Below are 24,227 nucleotides of genomic sequence, written 5' to 3'. Positions count from 1 at the left end.
AAGTTGGCAACATATAGAGATGCCTTGGGGTCAGTGAAGAAGGGATGGTGGGGGTCAAGCCTCTACAAAGCAATTGTTTCCCCAGCCAGGACAGAGGAGGCAGGGGCCTTGGTTGTTATGCTCCCCCACTTCCCCCCAAGTACTCCAGCATGTGTGTTTCAGGCCCTTTCCTCCCTCTGGGGCAACTTAAGGTCTTCGGGGATTCATCTCTAACCACCTTACTTCCACCCACTCCCCCCCCACCCCCTCAGGCTTGATTCTTCCCATACGCAGATGGGAAGTTGTGGAGTTTCAGCAGGATAACATTGCTCTCTAGTGGATCCCACAGAGCAGGAGCTGCTTTTGAGGTATGTGGTTGCTGCTATCCCGATGCCAGAGCCCCCCGGGTGGGCCTGGGAGTGGGAACAGAGCTTCTCCCCCCTTGGTCAAAAGTCCAGTGGGTGCAGCAGTGCTGTGAAATCACTGCTGACCCCCAGCCCCTTCCCCGAAGTTGGTGACTATGGACGGAGCTTGTGTTTTGAGCAACTTTATTTAAGTACATGGGGGCATTGCCAGGCAACATGGTTTGGAGTCTTGGGTGAGGTACAGACTCAGGGTGAGAAGATGGAGGCAGGATGGTTGAGAAGCAAGTTGCAGGGCGTTGGTTATACCGTTTTTCCGACAGGGCCTGACCCCAGCCGCTGCCCACATCTGGCCGAGGGCCATTTGGTCAATAAGTGGAGGAAAGGAAACTGGCATCGTTGGAACAAGGGGGCTTGAGGCCTGGGTAGATCAGGGCAAAGAGCTCAGTGGGTTCATTCCAGGGACAGCCAGCTTTTCTTCTGGCAGGAGTCAAATGTGGAGCTGGGCGGCATGAGAAACAGAACTATGAACAGTGGCATCTTGGGTTGCCTTTGAAATTCTAGGCAGCCTTGTCAGCCTCTAGCTCAAGATCTTGTGATAAGTCCTCGTTACACAATAAGCAAACTTGCACGAGACAGAGGATGGCAACCTTGAGGTGGAGGAGGGGTGCTGACTAAAATAGAAGACAGTTTGGCCAGGCAGGGCCTAGAGCTGAAGCCAGGCCCTGTGACCGCCTCTCTTCCCCCGCCCCCATCATAGGGCTAAACCAAAGAACCACATTGTTATGGCTGCTCCCTCACCTGGCTTCCAGCCCATGATCCTGTTTCCTTTCCTTGGAGCCCACCTAATGTGGAAGCCATCATTCCAGAATCTGGTGGAAGAAAAGAGTGAGTGTGTGTGAGATGGGGAGCTCCCTTAGCCCTTGGAAGTACTAACCCTGAGGGGACGGCAGGGCAGCAGTGCTCAGTTTGTGGGGGACCCCACTTCTCTGGTGACCTGAGCAAGGTGTTGGCACCTGTACCCAATTCCCATAATGATTGAAGCAGCAGGCTCGGGCTCTGCTGACAGGCAGAGCCCCCTTAGCCCTGTGAGGAGGAAACTTGAAGGTCTTCCCTGTTCCCAGAGGCCCAGTCTTGATCCTGTTAAGGACAGGAAGGTGCAAAACTCAGGGTCTTTGTCTCTCAGCAGCCAGAAGGCTTTTTCTCTCCAGGAGAGAGGGGTCAGGGATGATAGCTGAGCCCTGGTCACCAGCACCAAGTAGCAATTTGGATAGAAGGGGGAGTAGATCAAAAGCCACAGAGGGACTAGTACCAGCTGACTTCCCCCACCATCCACAGACACACACACACAAATACACCCAAGGTACACATCAGTCCCTCTTACAAGTTTTTCCGATTCCGAATCACGACTACTCGGTAACTCTTCTTGAGAGCCTGCAGCAACTCCCCGCGCCATCAAAAACATGCTAATACTACTATGTTCCACCCACAGGCCTGTGATTTTGCTCCCCCTGACTCCTGAGCTGTGGGGGAGTTGGCCAACTCTCTAGAGGGCAGAAATCGGGCTGGCAGCTGAGTGTGAGCTGTAGAGCGGAGGGGTAAGAGGTTTCTCTCCACGCACCCGTGAAGAGGCCTGTGCTGTTGCTCCCCTGGTAGTCAGAGCCAGTCCAGCAGTCTCAGCGGAGCAAGGAGGTAGTTGCAATCGGTGTTCGGGGAAAATATGTGTCAGGGAGGAAGGGGCAGGCAGCAAATTCCCTGCCCGTCCCCGCCATGGGGCAAAGGAAGGAGGGGAAGGGGTCCTCGTGGGTGCCACCGATTCCAGTTGCAGACTACTCTCAATGCCCATGTACTCCATCAGTTTATTGTTAGCAGGGTGTGGCCCCGTGGACCCTCTATGAGGACAAAGGAGGCAGAGGGAGGGTGCACAAAGCAGAGGAGGTTGTAAACATTAGTGTTAGCAGAAAATCCCCAGAAACCTCAGATTTACCAGTCTCCCCCCGACCCACCCCCTCCACCAGCCCTATCAATGAAGCCCCAGCTTGTCAGGCCCTTAAATAAATAAAACTTCCTACTCTGGCCTCTTGCAGAAGGTGATAAAAAGCAATTGCTCTGGAGGGGAATTCCTCTCCCGCTGAGCTCTTACCAATCTAGAAACCTCACCTCTTATCAGAGAGCCATTCGGGCAAGGGAGCCTGTCTGCCAGCCATACGCCTGCTTTGTCCACTCCCTCCCCCTTTCCTCTTCAAGGCCTGGCATTCTCCCCACAGGGTCACAGGCGAGGGGAGGGGTTTACAAATGGCAGGGGAGAGTCAAGGGACTGAAAGGTCAATCCTGTGACTCCCAAGGGGGTGGGATTGGGTTGGTGTGTGGGGTGTGTGTGTGTGTCTCAGGGGTGATGACCTTGTTTTACAAAGTCGGGCTGTAATAGCCAGCTCCTCCCATTCCCTTTTCCCTAATAGCAGCTCTGTCTGAGCCCTCGGTATAAACTTCCTGCCCTTTCCCCCATTGCCAGCCTCCACGCTAACCCAGGTGTTTCTACAAACATCTCCAAATGTGCTTTTCCTGCCCTGGCATCCCTTCCCTTTCCAAATCGAAAACCACAAAAAGAATGCCCCACCCCTCCCTCCCAGAACCCGCAACGATCAAGCAGCCAGCAAGAGACAGTGATGAGTAGAGGAGAAGCGTGCGAGACCAGCTCTGGGGCTGGACTGAGGAGGGGCAGGGAGAAAGGGTGTGGAGGGGGGGAAAAGGGGAGAGCTCGGGTCTGTTTCTCCATTTGCCCCCCACCTTCTCTCCCTACAGCAGTAAACAGTCACAACCAGAGAAAGGAGAAGGACCCAAAGAACCAAGGGTTGGGGAGGTCGGGTGAGGCCTTCTCCCGCTTGGGAACGAGTTAGTGGTCAGTCCCTCCTGCCCAGATTGTTTGTGTCTCGCTGAAGTGGTCGTCCTTTCTCCGGGCCCTGGTCTCGTCCAGGCCAGGCTGGCACACGCACGCACACACACGCACACGCACGCACACGGGGGCAACTCCTCACACACACTTGGACTCAGGAAAGCGAGTTTGAAAGTGGAGTTAACTTCGGAGAGAGGTGAAGATGTCCAAACGTTAGAAGGTTTTCCTGTGGATGGACCGGGCGCCGTCTTCCTCGTACTCCTTCTTGGAGACCCACATCTTCTTAAAGGTGTCCAAAGATGCCAGGATGGAACCCCTGGGCATGAGAGAACCAGAGAGGCAGGTGAGCATTTACAGGGGATTAATGGGGCCCAGGCAGGGGAGCTGGGGCAGGACAGAGGGGAGACGCGCCGCCGCCCCCAGTCCTCGGCCCGCTGGCTTCCTCGAACGCCTCGGGTTCCCATCCCCAATCACGTTATTTTCAGCTCCCGGCCCCCGCAGGGACGCTCACCCAATCCACGTTGAGTACAGTCTCTCCTGAGGCGCCGATATCTGAAGAGAAGTTAGAGAGAAAATGGGAGTTCACGGGGTTCGTCCAAGGGCCTCCTGAGCGGTGTTGCTACCCATGGGTCTCGAGCAGCTGCCCCTGCTGCCCTTTCCTGATTTTGATCTGTCACTCCTTGAGGTAAGATGGTCTATCCTGATATCATAAATAGCCACCCCGTTGCACAGCCAAGAATTGGGATTGGAAATTCGGACTGTGACCCCAGAAACCCCTGAGGGTGTGACCCAGGGAACAAGAGCAGAGCCAAGATGGCATTTTAGAGATTTCTGACTGGCATTCAGCTGATAAACAGTCAACACGTGGGTACCTCTTTGAACAAAATGTTCATGTGTTCCTGTCATTTGTTTTCTTCGGTGCCTGTTTGTGTTATTTTCATCGGGTTCCCGTGCCTCCCTGGTTTTCCCCAATAGAGATTGACAGTATCTCCTTCACTGTCCAAATCAGAGCTTTAAACCTGGCGGGATCGGTAAAGGCTGGTGACTGAATGGGGTCAATGGGGCCAAGACCCAAATGCTATGTCTGAGAAGCAGCGTGGCTCCATGGAAAGAGCCCGGGCTTTGGAGTCAGAGGTCATGGGTTCAAATCCCGGCTCCGCCAACTGTCAGCTGTGTGACTTTGGGCAAGTCACTTAACTTCTCTGGGCCTCAGTTAACTCACCTGTAAAATGGGGATTAAAACTGTGAGCCCCCCGTGGGGCAACTTGATCACCTTGTAACCTCCCCAGTGCTTAGAACAGTGCTATGCACATAGTAAGCGCTTAACAAATACCATCATCATTATTATTATTATTATGTAGAGGACTTCTTCTACCCCCATCTCAGTGAGCTCCTCTCCTCAACTTTCTCTCCCTGGAGACAGGGCAGCAACAGGGAAAGGGAGCACGGGAGTGATGTGATAGAAAAGTCGGAAATGAAATCTGTTAGGCAGGGACGGTGATTCAGAAGTGGGGGGACCAGTGGTTTGCGACACCAAAAATATTGATTTGATTTGCCTGTGATAATTCCCATAGCATGGCCCTGGGGGCTGTTTTGGTCAAATGCAGAAATCTCTACTCGAAAATCCTCTCAGAAAATACCACCGCCCCTCACAGGCCCAGCCAGACTCCCAGGGTGGTGGTGAGGAGAGAAAAATGAAGCTACAGTCTCCTCTGCCATTCTGACTCTACCGCTTCCTCTCTACCCTTGGCACTACCTCCCTCAGGACAGAATAGGGCTAGGGGTAGTAGTAGCAGTATTGGTGACAGTACTAGCAGCATCATTTACTTGATGTGATGCACTGTACTAGGTGCCTGGGAAATACAGACTAGAGAAGAGACACAGTCCCAGCCCACCAAGAGTTTACACGCTTTCAAAGCTAAAGTCCACTCGCCATTGTGGCTTTCCAAGGGTGGAGGGAAGCGTGAGTTCTGGCTGGTTTGGAAAGCTTTGAAAACCAGGATCGGACCTTTTGCGGGGAATCCGCGGGGCGCTAAATCAGGGGTGGGGCTGAATGGAATCCCAGTGGGCCCTGAGGTGGCAGGAGCAGTAAGTCGTCTTGGGGGCTGGGCAAGGAGTCCATCCCGACATGGGCTGGCCACAATCTCCACTGCCCCTTCCCACCCCACCCATAATTGTCCTGCTTCTCCTACCCTGATCTTCACGTCCTTGGGAGCCAGTTTCTTCACTTCGCTCAGCAGTCGGTCACCGAAACCTGTGTCGGTGGATAGAAGAGGCGTGACCAGCATGAGCCTTAACCCCGATCCCAGGAGGGCAGAGGCACACCCAACCTCTTCTGCAAGCATCCCACCACCGAGGTCCTTAAAGGGCCTGGGAGCCTCCAAGGAAGAAGGGGAATCGGCAAAGATGGGCCACGCCTGCCATCGGAGGACTGGTAATCTTTGCCCAGGGAATGTATATCAGTGGGAGGGGATTGGGAAGGGAGCGGGCGAGCACCCGGGGCTCCACAGAATCTGGACATGGGCTCTACCCACCGGTTCTCTGACCCCAGGGGGTGAAACGGAGGCTGTGGCAGGGAGGTAGGGAGGGAGCACAGACCTTTGAACAGGGTGGAGCCTCCCGAGAGCACGATGTTGGAGAAGAGTGTCCGCCGGAGGTCCATGTCTGACTTCTGGATGGCAAACACCAGCACCTCGTGGATGCCCTCACTCTCCTCCCCGATCAGATCCGGTCGGAACAGCAGCTCCGGTGCCCGGAAGCGGGAAGGGCCGATCTTAGAAGGCCAAGGGACAGCAGGTCACTAGATTTCTTTTTGTTCAACTAAGGGGGATTGGGGTCTGTTGGCTGGGACTTAATGGGTGGTTGCTGCCTTCTCTTTATCTGAACCTGATAAGAAACACTGATTACCTGACTTAGACCAGGAAAATTCTAGGTGTGCAGGTCTAGTCTGGGGATTAGTGGGGATTTCAAGGGAAGACCTCGCACCTTGGAGCTAGCCCTCCACATTCTAGGAAGGGGGTGGGAAGCTTGCATTGAATATTCCATCAATCAAGCCTCCGGAATGAAGTCCCATGGGATGTGTGCAAGGGAACTGGGTCCCTATGGGAAATTTTCAAGGGAGTGGCTGTTTTCAAATCCCCCCATCCTTGGCTGGGGCCTCACTTGTTCTTCCTGAGTGGAGCATGGGTCCTGCTTAGGTGAGGCGGCCAACACCAGGATATCCCAGGCCACCCAGGTGGGCTTCTTGCTGATCCCCTTCTCCCCTCCCTGCCCAGTAAAGCCCCTAAAAGAACTGCCCTGGTAGCATTCAGACATGTCTGGGCCCAAGCCTGCACCGTTCTGTGTGCCACTCCACGGCCTTCGGCCCCACTCCAGGAGTCCAGCTCGAGACACGAGCTTTGGACGTGACAAGTCACGGGCCCCTGCCTTGTGCTGACTTCCACTTCAGCCTCTTAGGGGTGGGCGGGGGAGTCCTACATTGCACCCTCCCAGCAGGTCTCCCCTCACACCTCAATGGTGCTGCCGTCGGGCAGGTAGTACTGCGCCTTCTCCGTCTCCAGCGTCTCGTCCTTCTGTGGGTTGATGGACAGGTAGCAGGCCCGCTGGAGAGGGAGCACAGGGGGAGGGAGGAGAGATTGGATTAAAAATGAAAACTACATGAAGTCCCACCAAGCTCTAGAGTCCTTGGCGGTTTTAGGTCCTCCCTGGAAAAAAGGAACGGATGGGGAAGTGGTCAAGGACTTGAAACCTTTCTAATTCCCCAGCTCTCTCCACTGGGCAGAATCCAGCGGAGGTGGGCTTGGAGGATTTTGGGCAGATAGATTTGGAGCACCTTACACAGACAGGAGCTTTTCTGTCATTTATCTTAGATTTTCTCCAGTGCTTAGAACATCTTACTTTGCAAGGACCACAGGTAGCAATACAAATGGGCTTGGAAATCCTGCTTTTTTGTACTTAGGCCTGGTGAACGGGCTCAGGCACTGGGCTTCCTCTGCTCAGACGGGCTCTCGGAAGCTCAGCCACAGAGAACTCCCTTCCCTTCCTGTGGGGAATTGTGGGGCGGGAAGCAGCGGGTGTATTGTCCAGGGATAATCCCCTCCTCTCCCGCTTCCAAGGCCTTCCCGAGCCCAGGGAAAAGCAGGCAGGAGTGTGCAAGTCACACTTTGCCCACCACGGGGTGAGTAGCACCCGGATCCTCAGGACCCTGGGTCTGCAGGAGGAGGAGGCTGCGGCGTCCCACTCCAGAACCCGGCACGCACCAAAATTCCTGGGCGTGGCCTAGCTCAAATTGAATTTCAGCCAAACCTAGCTCTCACAAGACATCTCTCTCTTTTGTCCAGTCTTTGGCATGCCAACCTGACTCCCAGGAAGGGAAGGGGGAGGAGGAGAAGCAGCATGCATAATAATGATGGCATTTCTTAAGTGCTTACTATGTGCAAAGCACTGTTCTAAGCCCCGGGGAGGTTACAAGGTGATCAGGTTGACCCACGGGGGGCTCACAGTCTTCACCCCCATTTTCCAGATGAGGGAACTGAGGCCCAGAGAAGTTAAGTGACTTGCCCAAAGTCACGCAGCTGACAATTGGCGGAGCGGGGATTTGAACCCATGACCTCTGACTCCAAAGCCCGGGCTCTTTCCACTGAGCCACGCTGCTTCTCATTGCCCGGGCCTGGGAGTCCAAAGGACCAGGGTTGATGATGATGATGATGATGGCATTTGTTAAGCGCTTACTATGTGCAAAGCACTGTTCTAAGAGCTGGGCACTGTTTAATCCTGCCTCTGCCACTTGCCTGCTCTGTGACCTTGGGCAAGTCATTTCACTTTATGCCTTACCTCATCTGGAAAATGGGGATTAAGACAGTGAGCCCCATGTAGGACACAGGCTGAGTACCACCTGATTAGCTTGTATCTAACCCAGCGCTTAGTCCAAAGCCTTAGTTAACAAATACCATTTAAAAAAAAAAAGATGAGGGAATTATCCATGCACAGTGTCTCTCACTCATGGGTGCCCTGAGGCTGCTCTGGGGCTCGTATGTCCCAGTGAGCATGCATGAACTTGTACATGCGTGATTGTTCCCACATGCATAGTGGCAGCACTGCCATTGTCACTGAGTTGGTCAGGGGCCCCCATCCTTCCTGGCCCCGGGCAGGGGGCAGAAGAAGTCTGACCCAGGATGAAGCATTCTTCCTGCTTCCACACCATCCTCCTCTTACCTTCAGGGGGAATTGGGAGCTAACAACAACAGTATTTATGGTATTGATTAAGGGCATGCTTAGTGCTAAGCGCTGGGGTACAAACGGGCTAACTAGATTAGAAACCACCCATCCCACATGAGTACAGAACTGGCCCCATGATAATTTAGGCTAGGGGAATCCCCAGGAGACCCACAGACCCATTCTCAGGGATTCTCTCCCAGGGTAAAATAAATCCAGGGGCTGGTCTGACCTCCTGGTGCTAGTGTAAAGGGAAGCAATAGTAATTTTTGATGCACTTACTGTGTGCCAAACACTGTACTAAGCACTGGGGTAGACACAAGATAATCAGGTCAGACACCACCCTTGGCCCACATGGGACTCAAGTCTAAGAAGGAGGGAGAACAGGTATTTCACAGTTAAGAAAACTGAGGCACAGAGGCGTCAAGTGACTTGCTTAAGGTCACACAGGAGGCAAGCGGTGGAGCCAGAATTAGAACAAGGTCCTCCGACTCGCAGAACTGTTCCTTTTTCCACTAGGCCTCGCTGCTTTTCATCCTCAAGTACTCCTGATGGGCCTCCCGGTTTCCCTTCTCTACAGTCCAAAATGCCTTTCGGGACAGAGGTGAGCACTTTGAGAAGGGCCCTCGGGACAGCCTCCTGCCCCTGACTCCCCTGAAGAGAATCCCCGGGGTCCCATCCACCCTGGGGTGGCCTAATTACCTCTTTGATGGTTTTGACAATCTCAAACTCCGAGGACGAGTGGAAATCGTAGCCCTCCTTGCGCAGGTAGAGTCGGAGGAAGCGGGAGACGTCCCGGCCGGCGATGTCTATGCGCATGATCGAGTGGGGCATGGCAAAGCCCTCGTAGATGGGCACCGCATGGGTGACGCCATCCCCGGAGTCCAGTACCACTCCCGTGGTCCTGCCTGTTGCATAACTGAAGGAGAGAGAACCCCAATGACCACATGGTCCCACTTACCTTCGCCCCTTTCTTCACTCCGGGAAACAAGGCGGACCCTCAGCCCCTTCTCCGGTCCCATGCACCTGACCCTCCCACCTCTGACCCCTGGCCTCAGGCTGTTTCCCTCCTGCCTGGAATCACCCCCTTCTTTAGCTTTGCCAAACCACATCCCTCACTCTTGCTAAACTGTCCTAAAAGTTCACCCCCTCTAGGAGGCCCTCCCTGATGGATGTCCTCATCTTCCCGGTCGCATCCTCCCATCAGCCACTGCAGCCCTGTTTATTGGGTACTTGTGTTTATTGAGTACTTGTGTTTATTATCACTGATTTTTTTCCTCACTCTCAGTCAATCAACAACATCTAAAGAGAACCTACAGTGTGAGACCTCAGTACCAAATGCTTGGTAAGTGTTCTGCACGTGGTAAGCACTCAATAAATCACACTGGTTGACTGATCGATAAGCACTTGGGAGACTACAGTGGAGGTAAGGAGGGTAATCCCCGTCTTCAAGGAGTTTACAATCTAACGGGGGAATGAATTATGGAATTTTGTCAATTCGGGTCTCTCTCCTCCTTCATTAGATGATAAACTCTAGGGCAGGGCGGGATTGTTCCGCCGGCAGCTAGTACAGAGCAGTCCACACAGTGGCTATTAAGTGACGTTCAGTACTGATACCAAAACTCAGCTGGAATCTGCTGGGCCCATTTTACAGAGAAAGCTGCCCCTCTCACTCACAACACACACACAGAACAGGGTTCCTTGGCAAGAGGGGCATTTGAACTGGGGGAAGAGAAGTTTGTCTCTGCCAATCCCCTCTGACCCTAAAGTCTGCTTTTCGCTCATACCCAATTTAAAGTGGACATAGTGAAGCTGAATCCTACAGCCAGATTTGGGAACCTCTAAGTACAAGGGGATGATACCTCCCTGCTGGCCCAGGAGGCCTGGGGGGTCACCCAAAGGGAATTCAGGGGTGTGGTTTGTTTTGAGGACTCCATAAAAGTTCTGGATCAATCTCCCCACCCTAAAGGATCCTAAAGGATGGAGCCTCCAATGAGGGAATTGTGAGATCGGGCCCTTCTTGCAAAGCCACCTCCTCCATTAGGCATTCCCTGATTAATCCCCCTACTACTCTGGTCATGCCAGCCCTTCAGCTACCTCAACAATCCTTTGTACTCATCTGGTTTATGATTTGTTATCAAATAGTTCTGTATCCATTTTATTGTTTATTATTTATATGCATATTATATATTTGTCAATTTCCACCTGCTCATCTGCCCCAACACCGCAAGCACCCGAGGGCAGTGATTGGGTATCGCATTTCTTCTGTCTATTCCCCAGGCATTTAATACAGTACGCTGCCTCCAATAAGGACCCAAAATATACTGGTGCCTGACAGCGGAGGGTGTTGTCGGAAGGGCACGCAAATTCACGGGAGATGATAAATACCTATTTTTGCTTGAGGATGCCCAGGAGTTGGGGCAGGGAATGCGTCTGTTATACTGTCGTGTAGTACTTCCGCTAGCGCTCAATACAGTGCTCTGCACACAATAAGCGCTCGACTGGACTGATTGCTAACTGTGTGCAGGACACTGTACTAAGTGCTTGGGAAAGTACCCTGTAATAGCGTTGGTAAACCTGATCCCTGCCCTGAAGGAGCTTACAGCCTTCAGGAAGGAAAAACCTTCAGGAGAATCTGCCAAAGCAGAAGGGACTACTCACAGGCTGAGCACGGCTTGCATGGAGATAAAGAGGGCTGGGACGTTGAAGGTCTCGAAGAAAACTTCGGCAGCACGCTCTCGGTTTTTCCGTGGGTTCAGAGGAGCTTCCGTCAAGAGCACGGGATGCTGACAAAACACCAGCCCCATCCCGGCATCAGTCATCCCCTGAGGTTTGCCTCTTGCCACTTCCAACCCAGGTTACGGGGCCAGGAGGATGCCGCCCCTCCCCTGATTTCAGGGGTTCTTGACCTCATGGGAACTGAGAAGGAACTAACTGAATCTGGAATCTGTCGGGCCCTGTGGATTGCAAGCCTCAGGGATGATGCATGGGAGCGGACCCCAGGGGTATGGGAGCCCACCTCTGTTCACCTCTTCTCAGGCTCCAAAACCAAGCGAGGGGCCCTCACCTCTTCTGAAAAGGTCTGCAGCTGGTCCTTGGAGTAGACGTACTGCCAGATGCGCTCCATGTCGTTCCAGTCCTTCACGATGCCATGCTCCATGGGGTAACGGATTGAGAGTAGCCCCCGGTGCTCCTAAAGAGAGGGAGAGTGGTAACTGAACCTCCAAGTGCCCCTGCGGAGGTGGAGCATATTACTGTCCCCCATTTTACAGTGAAAGGAAACTGAACTCCCCAGCAACCCAGCCCTTTCCTTGTCACAGCCCATCAGCGATCCAACCAGGGAGAATCCATACTCCTAGCGTTATCTTAATACCGGAGGCCAGAGGGTCCCAAGGAGGGAATCTCAGAGTCCCTGGATATGGATATCTGGGGTGTAGGGGAGTGGATTGGGTGGGCTGTGCTGAAGGAAACTTGCTCCTTGGCTTAGGGGGCAGCTGTGGTTGTGCCCATCTGCTGAGATAAGCCGGGGTTGGCATGGGGGAAGAAGGGAAAGGGGAGATAGAACATCCCTGAGAAGCTTGACTAGATTACTGGAGGTTACCTCAGCTTTGGGACCAATGAAAATGTCTCCTTCCAGCGCTCCGGCCATGACGCGGACGTGCTTCGGTCTGCCCACACTGCAGAAGATCGGAGACATTGGCGGCCCGTTACACATTAGATGATGCCAGTAAGATCGAGAAACACACCTTCCTGTTATTCAACTCTGAACCTAGAGTTTGGAGTTTTGAAACCTCTCCCCCACCCCCCGCCCAAAGGAATAACCCTGTTCCTTACTACTGGTTAGAACGTGGCAATTTGATTGCCTCAACACCAGTACCATCCGAGTGTATCTACAATGATCTCCCTCCCTCCCTTCCTTCCTCCCAGCTTCCCATGCGGGAGTTCCACTGTTGGAAAAATTCAGTTCCTCTAAAAAGAAGGTCTGCCCGGGAACGGGTGCCATCACGGCAGGCCCAAGGCTAACCCACACCCAAACTCCGTGTTACTTACTAGTTTGGGAAGCAGTATTTGGGAATCTGATCACCTGCAAAACCAGCTTTAATTACGCCTGAGCCCTGTGGGGAGAACAGAGGTAAGTCAGAACTTTGTAGAGAAGGAACGGGAGGTGTGGCGAGGTTGGACAGTGCCCAAGGAAATCCAAAGCAGCAGAGGTTTTTTTATTTTTAATGGTATTTGTTAAGTGCTTACTATGTGCAAGTGCCCAAGGAAATCCAAAGCAGCAGAGGTTTTTTTTTTAATGGTATTTGTTAAGTGCTTACTATGTGCAAAGCACTGTTCTAAGCGCTGGAGTTCAATTATAACATCCAGAATCTCAACTACGGGAAAATCAATCAATCAATGGTATTTACTGAACACTTACTGTGTGCGGAGCACTTGGGAGAGTACAAAAGAACTGGGGATTATGGGGAAATTTTCATTCTGCTGTCACATCCTGCCTTGGGACCCACCTGTTGATCTACAGGCCTTAATTGCATGTGGCCTCTCCCACGGCCCCGGACAAACCAAGCCAGCCCTCGTGTGGACGGTTTGCTTTATTTTCACTTTAGATCCAGAACTCTCAGGCTTGATATAGGAGGAGGCTAATGCTGAAATTCAACTGTCAAGCGTCTTGTGATATATTCGGAGATAAACCCAACGTGCGCAGTCAAACAGCCATCGATCCCTCTCCGCCCATCATTCAGCCTCCTAACCGAGGCCTAGCATCTTGGAGCAGACACTGGGACTCCTCAACCAACAGCCGACTCCCGCTCCGCCTGTAATCTGCTCGGAGAGACCTTGCGAGAGAGACAGCCTCTCCGCTAAGCAGCCGTCATTCTCCGCTGGCCCTGACTGGCTACGGGCCCTGCCCTCATCAATCAATCAATCAATCAATCAATCGTATTTATTGAGCGCTTACTATGTGCAGAGCACTGCACTAAGCGCTTGGGAAGTACAAATTGGCAATACATAGAGACAGTCCCTACCCAACAGTGGGCTCACAGTCTAAAAGGGGGAGACAGAGAACAAAACCAAACATACCAACAAAATAAAATAAATAGGATAGAAATGTACAAGCAAAATAAATAATTAAATAAATAAATAGAGTAATCAATATGTCCCTCATCCATCTCCTTAGCCCACCTGAGCCCGGAGAAAGCCTGCACAGGGCATACGGATCTGGCCCAGTGGTAAACAGAGCTTGTTGCTCTGGTCGATTAATCTGTGGTATCTATTGAGCGCTTACTATGTGCAGAGAGCACTGAATTAAGTGCTTGGGAGAGTACAACACAACAGAATTAGCAGACACGTTCCCTGCCCATAATGAGCTTACGGTCTCTGGGCTCGGTTTGATTTTAACATTCGACTGATATGACCACCGGTCTCAATAACAGTTGCTTCTGAGGAGAGATGCCAACTCACCCCTGACCAGCTGCCTGAGAAATGGCACTGATATTTAGACTGTGAACCCACTGTTGGGTAGGGACTGTCTCTATACATTGCCAATTTGTACTTCCCAAGCGCTTAGTACAGTGCTCTGCACATAGTAAGCGCTCAATAAATACGATTGATGATGATGATATAAAGATCGCCTCCCATCAGTAGGAGAACTGTGCCCATCCTGTGTTTTCCTGCCACCCTCAGTCTCCAGCCCCTCCGAACCTGGTACCTTCAGGCAGCGCCCTGGGCATAAGGAAATAGCCAGTTGCTGCCCTGATATTAAGGGCTTCCCAGTGGCATCAGAAGGAAAAGGATCCAGGCTCGCTTGGCTTCTCTCTCCCTTCTGCTGCAGGGGTGAAACTAATAGGCCTTGGATCCATTTTACTCCGGAGGAAGAGGAGCAAAAATTGAGGCTAAAGGAAAAGAGAAGTGGAGAACATCAGCCAGCTAAGGAAAAGGAGTTTTGAAACCACATCCCCGGGAGAGGGTGAAAGCTTAATTTTCCAGAAGGAAAAATACAATGTTTGAAACTGGCCATTAGACCAGTCAGACTGCCAGAGGAGGAGGTGAACACGTGTGTCCGTGGGAAGGGCAGGAGACAAAAGCTTTGCATTTCCAGCTTGCTCCGGTGCCAGAGGGGCCAAAGGATCCTTCTGCATGCTAGAGAAGTGAGATTGGACCTTTGTATGGGTAATTATGGGAACCTGGCTGACTTCTGGGGCCGTTCATCCCGCCGGGTGGGCAGAAACAGACAATCCTGTTGGATCTCCTGGAAAATGGTGCAGAGAGATGGAGAGACTGAAAGAGAAGGAAAGATCCCTGGGCCAGCTGTTGGATTTGAGTGAGACATCCCCTCCCGGGGATATGGTTTCCATCAACGTCGGCTGAGATGATGGGGGCCCTTGAAGCGATCCAGCCTGAGGCGTCTTGTTCCCTCGTTCCCTCCACGAAGAAAACTCAGCAGGTTCCTTGGGTTCAGAAACTTGACTTTACAGGGTGGCTGCTTCTCCAAGGCTGACGGCCAATTTCAAAGTGACGTCCTGGACTTCTGGAAACACCAACTCGGGACTATCCTGACGCACTGGGCCTCTGAGGGACTGGAGAACTGGCAGCCGAGCCCTGAATCTGCACTTGGACTCTCAGCCTCTTACCTCATCAGTGGGAACGAGGTGGAGCCGAGCTTGGGAGCTAAACTGTGGACGACTAGACCTGGCTTGTTGTAGCCTCATGGCCCGGTACAGTTGCCTCTGGCCAGGCCAGAGGCAGAGCAGAACTAGGGAGGGCAGAGGTGGCCCAGCACCTCTTTTTTGCGTTTCACTCCCTGATCCACAACCTCCTTTCCCCAGCCAAACCACCAGAGCATTCAAGAGGGTTATGCCAATTTCCTTAACAGTAATTTACAATCAGGAACCGTGTACCTGGCAAATGAGCCGCCACTCTCTTTGTCAGTCGCCATGGCAAAAACCAAATACACACATCACAGCCGGCTCATTGACAAAGGGTGGCCATTAAATATTTGCGCACACAGAATAACTGGCATCTGGCACCAGCAATGGCCTCGATGGAGGGATCCGTTTCGGTCGAGAAATGTTTTGTTTATTTGTCTTGGTATCCGTTGAGCGCTTCTTTTTGTGCCATGCATGGTACTAGGCGCTGGGGTAGCTACAAGATGATGAGGTGATGAGAATGGACACGGTGCCTCTCCCACATGGGGCTCACAGTCTAAGCGGTAGGGAGTAAAACTGAATCCCTGTTTTACAGATGAGGTAACTGAGGCAGAGAGAAGTTAAGTGATTTGCCCAAAGTCACTCAGCAGCCAAGCGGCATAGCTGGGATTAGAACCCAGATCCTTCTGACTCTCAAGGCTCGGGCTCTTTCCACTAAGCCATATTACTTTGATTTGGACATCCAAACCCCAAACTATTTGGGGATGGGAAACAGCAAGGCTTAGTGGGTAAAGCACAGGCTTGGAAGTCATAAGAACCTGGGTTCTAATCCTGGATCCACCACTGGTCAGTCACTTCTCTGTGCCTCGGTTACCTCATCTGTAAAATGGGGTTAAGATTGTGAGCCCTCTGCGGGACAGGGACCGTGCCCAACCTAATTTGCTTGTATCTACCCCAGCGTTTAGTACAGTGCCTGGCACATAGTAAGTCTTAACAGATACCATAAAGAAGAATAAGTAGCAGCGCTGGGATTAGAACCCAGGTCCTTCTGACTCCCAATATTAATAATAATAATTTCTGCCACCGTTTCCCCTCCTAAAGGTTCTACATCATACGCCACGTCCTTTTCATGCTGGTTTCCTGAACATAAGTTTAGATCTGCAGCAGCGGCACCAACTCATACTGCACCAGGAATTTCAGAATACAAGTGATGTAAGTATGAGAGAAAAAATAACACTACATTTGAGTCTACCGTAGTGTCCCTAAAAAGACTCAGAGACGATTAAGTGACTCAACAACTGGAAAGTAAAGAGGGCCCTACTTATTTACGAAAGCCTGAAAATACAAGGCCGCTAACTCCATCTGCATCTGTGTCCAAAGTCATAAAATAGCTGTACAAAAGATCGAAGTCCTAATCACTTTACGGCAGAGCTGTAACCTTCGAGTTTTCGGTCTCGAGGGATTCTGGGCTCAGGATTCGTATGTCAGCCAACAGTCAAGGGCAATGATTCAGTTCTTCCTCTACCGAAAAGAAACCTTTCAACTTTAACCAACTTTAAACTTTAATCTTTCAACTTTAATCTGTTTCTAACTGTGATTCAGATACACTAACTAATGTTTTTTCCCTCCCCATCATCCCTTTCTTTTTCTAGTGCTCTCTTTGACGCCCAGGAATAAGAATGCAGTGTCACTGTAAGTCACAACTCAGCTATGAATCCTGCCAAAGAATAACACCCATCTCATAATAGTCATTTAGCTCAATTATTTGGCCCTTTCTTCCCTTTCTCCTGAGATCAGAGCTAAAAATAGCTGCTCGGGAACCCAAAGAAATCAGTTTGTGATTTAAAAAGATGAAGTCCCAAACCTAATGATGTGGCATGTTTTCGGCCCAGTGTTCTGGAAGGAAATAACAGAATAATTCCCGGTTTTCATCTCTGGCAGGATCATTAGTGCTACGATGGAAATCTTCTCTGAGCAGAAAGTCAGAAGACAGGACGTTTAGCCTCCAAACTGACATTGTGCCTCTGCACTGAAGGGTGCCTGGAATATATTAGGACAGCCTAGAGAGGTTGGACGGGGAAATGGAAATTCAAAGGGTGTCACTCTTTCCAAGAGGGAGCAAGGTGAAGAAAGAAAAGGGCAGAAGAGGGGATTGAGAACAATCCAATACATGGAGGGGGAGGAAGCGGCCCATTTCAGCGGAGACACACCAATCTCTTCTGCTCCCTGACACTGCTGATGGAAATGGGCGACAGCTGCCGGCCAAGAAGATCCATTTGCTAATTGCTATTTCTAAATTCCTTCATAAAAGGGTTGGAAAAGCAGGAGACAGATGAAAGCATATGGGTTCCCCAAGTCGAGGATAGGGAAAGGGATAGGGAGTTGAGGATAGGGAAAGAGCAGACAGGTCAGTGCAGCTGAACTGTGTTTTCTAGCCCCTCAACCCGATCTTCTTTCAACTCCTAGTTGCAGTTTTATCAACGGCAAGATGTCTCTTAGGTAGCCAAAAGAGAACTTGAATTTTCTAATAAAGTTTATCGTCCCCAACCTTAAATGCCTGAGATGTCCAGGAATCAGAGGACCTGGGTTCTAGCCCCGGCTTTGCTGCTTGTCTGCCTCAGTTCCCTCATCTGTAAAACGGGGATTTAATACCTGTCCTCCCTCCTATTTAGCCTGGGAGTCCCATGTGGAACCCGATTATCTTATATCTACCCCAGTAATTATTATTATTCTGGAGATGGAAAGGGCAGCAGAAGCAAAATCTTGTCCGGTCAACATGCCCCACCGAGGACATACTTAAATAGACCTGCTAGAGCTTGCTCAGAAAGGAGGAAAAGGGGAGTTGGCTAAAGAGGCCTTGGGGAGGATAAGACTAGGCCCTGGATGTATCACATGGCAGGAAGGCGGGGTAAGAAGGCATCTGCCATCTGTTCTACTTTATGGCTAAGATCTTACTGCAAGATGTAACCTAAGTGTAATTATCAGTATTCATTCAGCACCTACTGTACGCAGAGCCTTGACTTGGGAATGTACAGTAAAAGTAGACGGTACAACATAAGTTCATTGAGGGTGGGGAACGTGACTGCTAATTCTGTTGTATCGTGGTGTCCCAAGCGCTTCGTGCTCTGCACATAGTAAGTGATCAATAAATACCATTGATTGAGTAGAGGGCATGGTTCCTGCCAAGGATTTTGCCATATAATGAAAGAGACAGAGGTTGGGTACATACAGTGGGAACGAGAGGAATCTGTAGTATTTATTGAGGGCTTACTCTGTGCAGAGCACCGTACTAAGTACTTGGAAGCATCCAATCGATTGCCTTGTATCTACCCCAGCATCTGGAAAATGAGGGATTGATGCTGAGGGACCTGTATGGGATCATCATCATCATCAATCGTATTTATTGAGCGCTTACTATGTGCAGAGCACTGTACTAAGCGCTTGGGAAGTACAAATTGGCAACATATAGAGACAGGCCCTACCCAACAGTGGGCTCACAGTCTAAAAGGCGGAGACAGAGAACAAAACCAAACATACTAACAAAATAAAATAAATAGAATAGATATGTAATAAATAGAATGGATATGTAATAAATAGAATAGATATGTAATGTGGATGTGGATGGTGTCCAACTTGATTAGCTTGTATCTACCCCAGCGCTTAGAACAGTGCCTGGCACATAGTAAGTGCTTAACAAATATCATTATTATTATTATTATGCACTGTTCTAAGTGATGATGATGATAGTGGTATTTGTTAAGCACTTACTCTGTGTCCAGCACTGTTCTAAGTGCTGGGGTAGATACGGGGTAATCAAGTTGTCCTACGTGGGGCTCGCAGTTTTAATCCCCATTTTCAGATGAGGTAACTGAGGCACAGAGAAGTTAAGTGACTTGCCCAAAGTCACACAGCTGCTAAGTGGCAGGCCGGGATTAGAACCCATGACCTCTGACTCCCAAGCCCGTGCTCTTTCGACTAAGCCATGCTGCTTCTGTGTGCTTGACACATAGTGAGCGCTCAGCAAATACCATGATAATAACTATTATTATTACTACTATACAGAGTTAGCCACCATCCCTGGCCTCGAGGAAAAACACGGAAACAGGAGGAAATAAAGTGACAAAAAGACAGTAAGCAAACAGAAACAGGAGGAAATAAAGTTACAACTGATAAAAAGTAAGCAAAAAATGAATATATAGATTTTTTAAAAAAATCAATAAACACACGCATGCCAAGGTTAACTGAGGGGTTAACAAGACTTCCCAACCCCATCAGCGCACATTGGGAGGAATTTTGATGGTATTGATGCCTGTCTACTTGTTTTGTTGTCTGTTTCCCCCTTCTAGATATTGAGCCCGATGGTGGCTACGGAATGTCTCTGTTGCCGAACTGTACTTTCCAAGCGCTTAGTCCAGTGCTCTGCAGACAGTAAGTGGCGCTCAATAAACGCGACTGAATGAATGAATGGGTGCCTCAGTTTCTCCTGTTTCTCCACAATTAAGACCAGAAAAGGGCTCCAAATCTGCGGGCTCCCTTGTAATAATGGAATAACTGCAGATATAATAAAGCCTCGAGGGGCTAGGAGCCGAGGCAGGAATTGGCTAACCTAAAAGCTCCTCACCCTGGGCTTCCAGGCTGTCCATCCCCTCGCCCCCTCCTCCCTCACCTCCCTCCTCTCCTTCTCCAGCCCAGCCCGCACCCTCCGCTCCTCTGCCACCGCTAATCTCCTCACCGTGCCTTGCTCTCGCCCGTCCCGCCGTTGACCCCCGGCCCACGTCCTCCCCCTGGCCTGGAATGCCCTCCCTCTGCCCATCTGCCAAGCTAGCTCTCTTCCTCCCTTCAAAGCCCTACTGAGAGCTCACCTCCTCCAGGAGGCCTTCCCACACTGAGCCCCTTCCTTCCTCTCCCCCTCGTCCCCCTCTCCATCCCCCCCATCTTACCTCCTTCCCTTCCCCACAGCACCTGTTTATATGTATATATGTTTGTACATATTTGTTACTCTATTTTACTTGTACATATCTATTCTATTCATTTTATTTTGTTAGTATGTTTGGTTTTGTTCTCTGTCTCCCCCTTTTAGACTGTGAGCCCACTGTTGGGTAGGGACTGTCTCTATATGTTGCCAACTTGTACTTCCCAAGCACTTAGTCCAGTGCTCTGCACACAGTAAGTGCTCAATAAATATGATTGATGATGATTTCTACAGATTTATTACTCTATTCATTTTACTTCTACATATTTACTACTCTATTTTGTTGATCATGTGCATATAGCTATAATTCGATTTATTCTGACGGTGTTGACACCGGTCTATATATTTTGTCAGAAGCAGCGTAGCGTAGTGGAAAGGGCCCGAGTTTGGGAGTTAGAGGTCGTGGGTTCTAATCCCAACTTCACCACTGACCCATTGTGGGATCTTTGGGCAAGTCATTTGACTTCTCTGTGCCTCAATTCCATCATCTGTAAAATGGGGATTAAGACTGTGGGCCCCATGCCGGACATCCTCATTACCTCTATTTATTTTATTTTGTTAGTATGTTTGGTTTTGTTCTCTGTCTCCCCCTTTTAGACTGTGAGCCCACTGTTGGGTAGGGACTGTCTCTATGTGTTGCTAATTTGTACTTCCCAAGCGCTTAGTACAGTGCTCTGCACATAGTAAGCGCTCAATTGATTGATGATGATGATTACCTTGTATCTACCCCAGCGCTTAGAACAGACTGAGCCCTCTCCTTCTTCTCCCCCGCCCTACCTCCTTCCCCTCCCCACAGCACCTGTATACGTTTGTATAGATTTATTACTCTATTTATTTTACTTATACATATTTACTATTCTATTTATTTTATTTTGTTAATATGTTTTGTGTTGTTGTCTGTTTCCCCCTTCTACACTGTGAGCCTGTTGTTGGGTAGGGACTGTCTCTATATGTTGCCAACTTGTACTTCCCAAGCGCTTAGTACAGTGCTCTGCACACAGTAAGCGCTCAATAAATACGATTGAATGAACAGTAAGCGCTCAATAAATACGATTGAATGAATGAATGAATGAATGTTTGGCACACAGTAAGCTCTTAACAAATGCCATTATTATTATTGTTGTCTGTCTCCCCCTTCTAGACTGTGAGCCTGTTGTTGGGTAGGGACCATCTCTGTTGCCAACTTGGACTTCCCAAGCGCTTAGGCCAGCGCTCTGCACACAGTAAGTGCTCCATAAATACGACTGAATTAATGAATGAATGTTTGGCACATAATAAGCGCTTAACAAACGCCATTATTATTATTATTATTATTATTATTATTATTATTGTTGTCTGTCTCCCCCTTCTAGACTGTGAGCCCACTGTTGGGTAGGGATTGTCTCTAGATGTTGCCAACTTGTACTTACCAAGCACTTAGTACACAGTAAGCGCTAAATAAATACGACTGAATGAATGAATGAATGTTTGGCACATAGTAAGCGCTTAACAAATGCCATCACTATTATTATCATTGTTGTCTGTCTCCCCCTTCTAGACTGTGAGCCCGCTGTTGGATAGGGACTGTCTCTAGATGTTGCCAACTTGGACTTCCCAAGCGCTTAGTACACAGTAAGCGCTCAATAAATACGAATGAATGAATGAATGTTTGGCACATAGTAAGCGCTTAAATGCCATCACTATTATTATTATTGTTGTCGTCTCCCCCTTCTAGACTGTGAGCCCGTTGTTGGGTAGGGATCGTCTCTCTCTGTTGCCGACTTGGACTTCCCAAGCGCTTAGTACACAGTAAGCGCTCAAAAAATACGACGGAATGAATGAATGAATGTTTGGCACATAGTAAGTGCTTAACAAATGCCATCACTATTATTATCATTGTTGTCTGTCTCCCCCTTCTAGACTGTGAGCCCGCTGTTGGGTAGGGACCGTCGCTAGATGTTGCCAACTTGGACTTCCCAAGCGCTTAGTACACAGTAAGCGCTCAATAAGTACGACTGAATGAATGAATGTTTGGCACATAGTAAGCGCTTAACAAATGCCATCACTAGTATTATCATTGTTGTCTGTCTTCCCCTTCTAGACTGTGAACCCGCTGTTGGGTAGGGACCGTCTCTAGATGTTGCCAACTTGGACTTCCCAAGCGCTTAGTCCAGTGCTCTGCACACAGTCAGCGCTCAATAAATACGATTGAATGAATGAATGACCGTCTCTAGATGTTGCCTGCCTGGACTTCCCAAGCTGGCTTAGTCCAGTGCTCTGCACACAGTCAGCGCTCAATAAATACGACTGAATGAATGAATGACCGTCTCTAGATGTTGCCAACCTGGACTTCCCAAGCTAGCTTAGTCCAGTGCTCTGCACACAGTCAGCGCTCAATAAATACGACTGAATGAATGAATGACCGCCTCTATCTGTTGCCAACCTGGACTTCCCAAGCTAGCTTAGTCCAGTGCTCTGCACACAGTCAGCGCTCAATAAATACGACTGAATGAATGAATGACCGTCTCTATCTGTTGCCAACCTGGACTTCCCAAGCTAGCTTAGTCCAGTGCTCTGCACACAGTCAGCGCTCAATAAATACGACTGAATGAATGAATGACCGTCTCTATCTGTTGCCAACCTGGACTTCCCAAGCTAGCTTAGTCCAGTGCTCTGCACACAGTCAGCGCTCAATCAATCATCAATCAATCGTATTTATTGAGCGCTGTGTGCAGAGCACTGGACTAAGCGCTTGGGAAGTACAAATTGGCAACATCTAGAGACAGTCCCTACCCAACAGTGGGCTCACAGTCTAAAAGGGGGAGACAGAGAACAAAACCAAACGTACTAACAAAATAAAATAAATAGAATAGATATGTACAAGTAAAATAAATAGAGTAATGAATATGTACAAACATAAATACATAAATACGATTGAATGAATGAATGAAGGTGGGCCAAGGAGGGCAGGAAGGCTGCCCCACCCCATCCCGCCTGGATGACCAAACGGCGCTGAGGCCTGCCCCACCCGGGGGCGGGGCTTAGCGCCAACTGACAGCCGCGGGAGCCAATCCGATCGCTCCCCTCGCTCGCCCCCGCCCCGAGGGCGGGAGGCCCGCGTGACTGGCGGGCAGGGCAGCCAATCAGCGCAGAGAGGCGGCCCCCGCCGAGCGAGACGGACAGCCGCGGGAGCCAATGGGCTTCTCCGAGCTGCACCGAGGGGGAGGAGGGGGCGGGACCCGGTCGCCGAAGGGATCGGCGGAGGGCCCGAAGGCCGAGGCCCCGGGAGCCGGCTCGGAGGCCGGATCCCCGTCGGTGGGGAGGTCGGGAGGTCGGCCGGTTTGCCCGGATCGTCCGCCCATCTATATTATGTCCCCGACGGCGGCGGTAATGGCCCTGTCCCCGCCTGACAGGTGACAAAGAGCCGGCTGAGGCGGCCGGGTCCCTCCACGGTGGGAGGCCCCCGTGAAGGACAAAATCGCGGAAGAACCGTGACTTACATTGTCGATCACGACGGGCTGGTTGGCGATCACATCATAGGACTCCATGGTGCCGGGGGGCGGGGAGGGGGGTCTCCTCCCGAGGAAGGAACGGCCGGCCCGCTCGGCTGTGGCGGCTGCGCGTGCGCAGTCCGCTCTCCGGAATAAGGCTGATGGGGAGGGGGGGCGCCTCCCCGCCCTCAGAGGACTACATCCCCCAGGGTGCCTTGCGGCGGCGGGTGTCCGCGCTCCGTTTGCGTCAAAGTCGGACGTCGGCGGCGTAGCCGCAAAGCATGACGGTACATGTAGGAAATCGGCCTGGGAGGGGCAGAAATAATAAGACTACGAATAATGGCATTTATTAAGCGCTAACTATGTGCAAAGCAAAGCATGCTGGTACATATAGGAAATTGGCCTGGGATGGGCAGAAGTAATAATACTAATAATAATGGCATTTATTAAGCGCTTACTTTGTGCAAAGCATGCCGGTACATGTAGGAAATCGGCCTGGGATGGGCAGAAATTATAATGCTATTAATAATCGAATTTATTAAGCAATAACTATGTGCAAAGCATGGCGGTATATGTAGGAAATTGGCCTGGGACGGGCAGAAATAATAATACTAATAATAATGGCATTTATTAAGCGCTTACTATGTGCAAAGCATACCGGTACTTATAGGAAATCGGCCTGGGATGGGCAGA

The 24,227-nt window shown here is 50.4% G+C and overlaps 1 protein-coding gene and 1 long non-coding RNA gene across 2 annotated transcripts; one reads left to right on the top strand and one right to left on the bottom strand.

Annotated features, from left to right (window-relative positions):
• Positions 1-508: 508 nt before the first annotated feature.
• ACTR1A (actin related protein 1A) lies at positions 509-23,674 on the bottom strand. Its single transcript, XM_038757527.1, has 11 exons — positions 23,544-23,674; positions 12,499-12,563; positions 12,050-12,125; positions 11,516-11,641; positions 11,110-11,234; positions 9,151-9,367; positions 6,744-6,836; positions 5,833-6,007; positions 5,427-5,488; positions 3,746-3,786; positions 509-3,550 (listed from the first exon to the last, which is right to left on the bottom strand). Exons 1-11 carry the CDS (start codon positions 23,589-23,591, stop codon positions 3,448-3,450), a joined length of 1,131 nt encoding a protein of 376 aa, XP_038613455.1. The 5' UTR covers positions 23,592-23,674; the 3' UTR covers positions 509-3,447.
• Positions 5,738-19,333, top strand: LOC119937938. Its single transcript, XR_005454291.1, has 9 exons — positions 5,738-6,030; positions 8,968-9,052; positions 9,737-9,793; positions 11,488-11,611; positions 12,086-12,175; positions 12,376-12,580; positions 16,194-16,304; positions 16,745-16,784; positions 19,155-19,333. It is a non-coding gene; the product is annotated as an uncharacterized LOC119937938 (long non-coding RNA).
• Positions 23,675-24,227: the final 553 nt, after the last annotated feature.

The sequence above is a fragment of the Tachyglossus aculeatus genome, chromosome 16 (genome assembly GCF_015852505.1).
Source record: "Tachyglossus aculeatus isolate mTacAcu1 chromosome 16, mTacAcu1.pri, whole genome shotgun sequence".
Classification (NCBI taxonomy): Eukaryota; Metazoa; Chordata; class Mammalia; order Monotremata; family Tachyglossidae; genus Tachyglossus; species Tachyglossus aculeatus.
Note: the sequence above shows the minus strand (reverse complement) of the source record. Positions and strands in the feature narration are given on the sequence as shown.

Excerpts from the sequence above, each read along its gene's own strand:
- ACTR1A (XM_038757527.1), bottom strand. The coding sequence starts at position 23,591 with ATGGAGTCCTATGATGTGATCGCCAACCAGCCCGTCGTGATCGACAAT. Across the intron at positions 9,368-11,109 it reads ATGCAAGCCGTGCTCAGCCT|TTATGCAACAGGCAGGACCA; the intron begins GTGAGTAGTCCC and ends TCTCTCCTTCAG. Across the intron at positions 3,787-5,426 it reads CCAAGGACGTGAAGATCAGG|ATATCGGCGCCTCAGGAGAG; the intron begins GTAGGAGAAGCA and ends ACTTCTCTTCAG.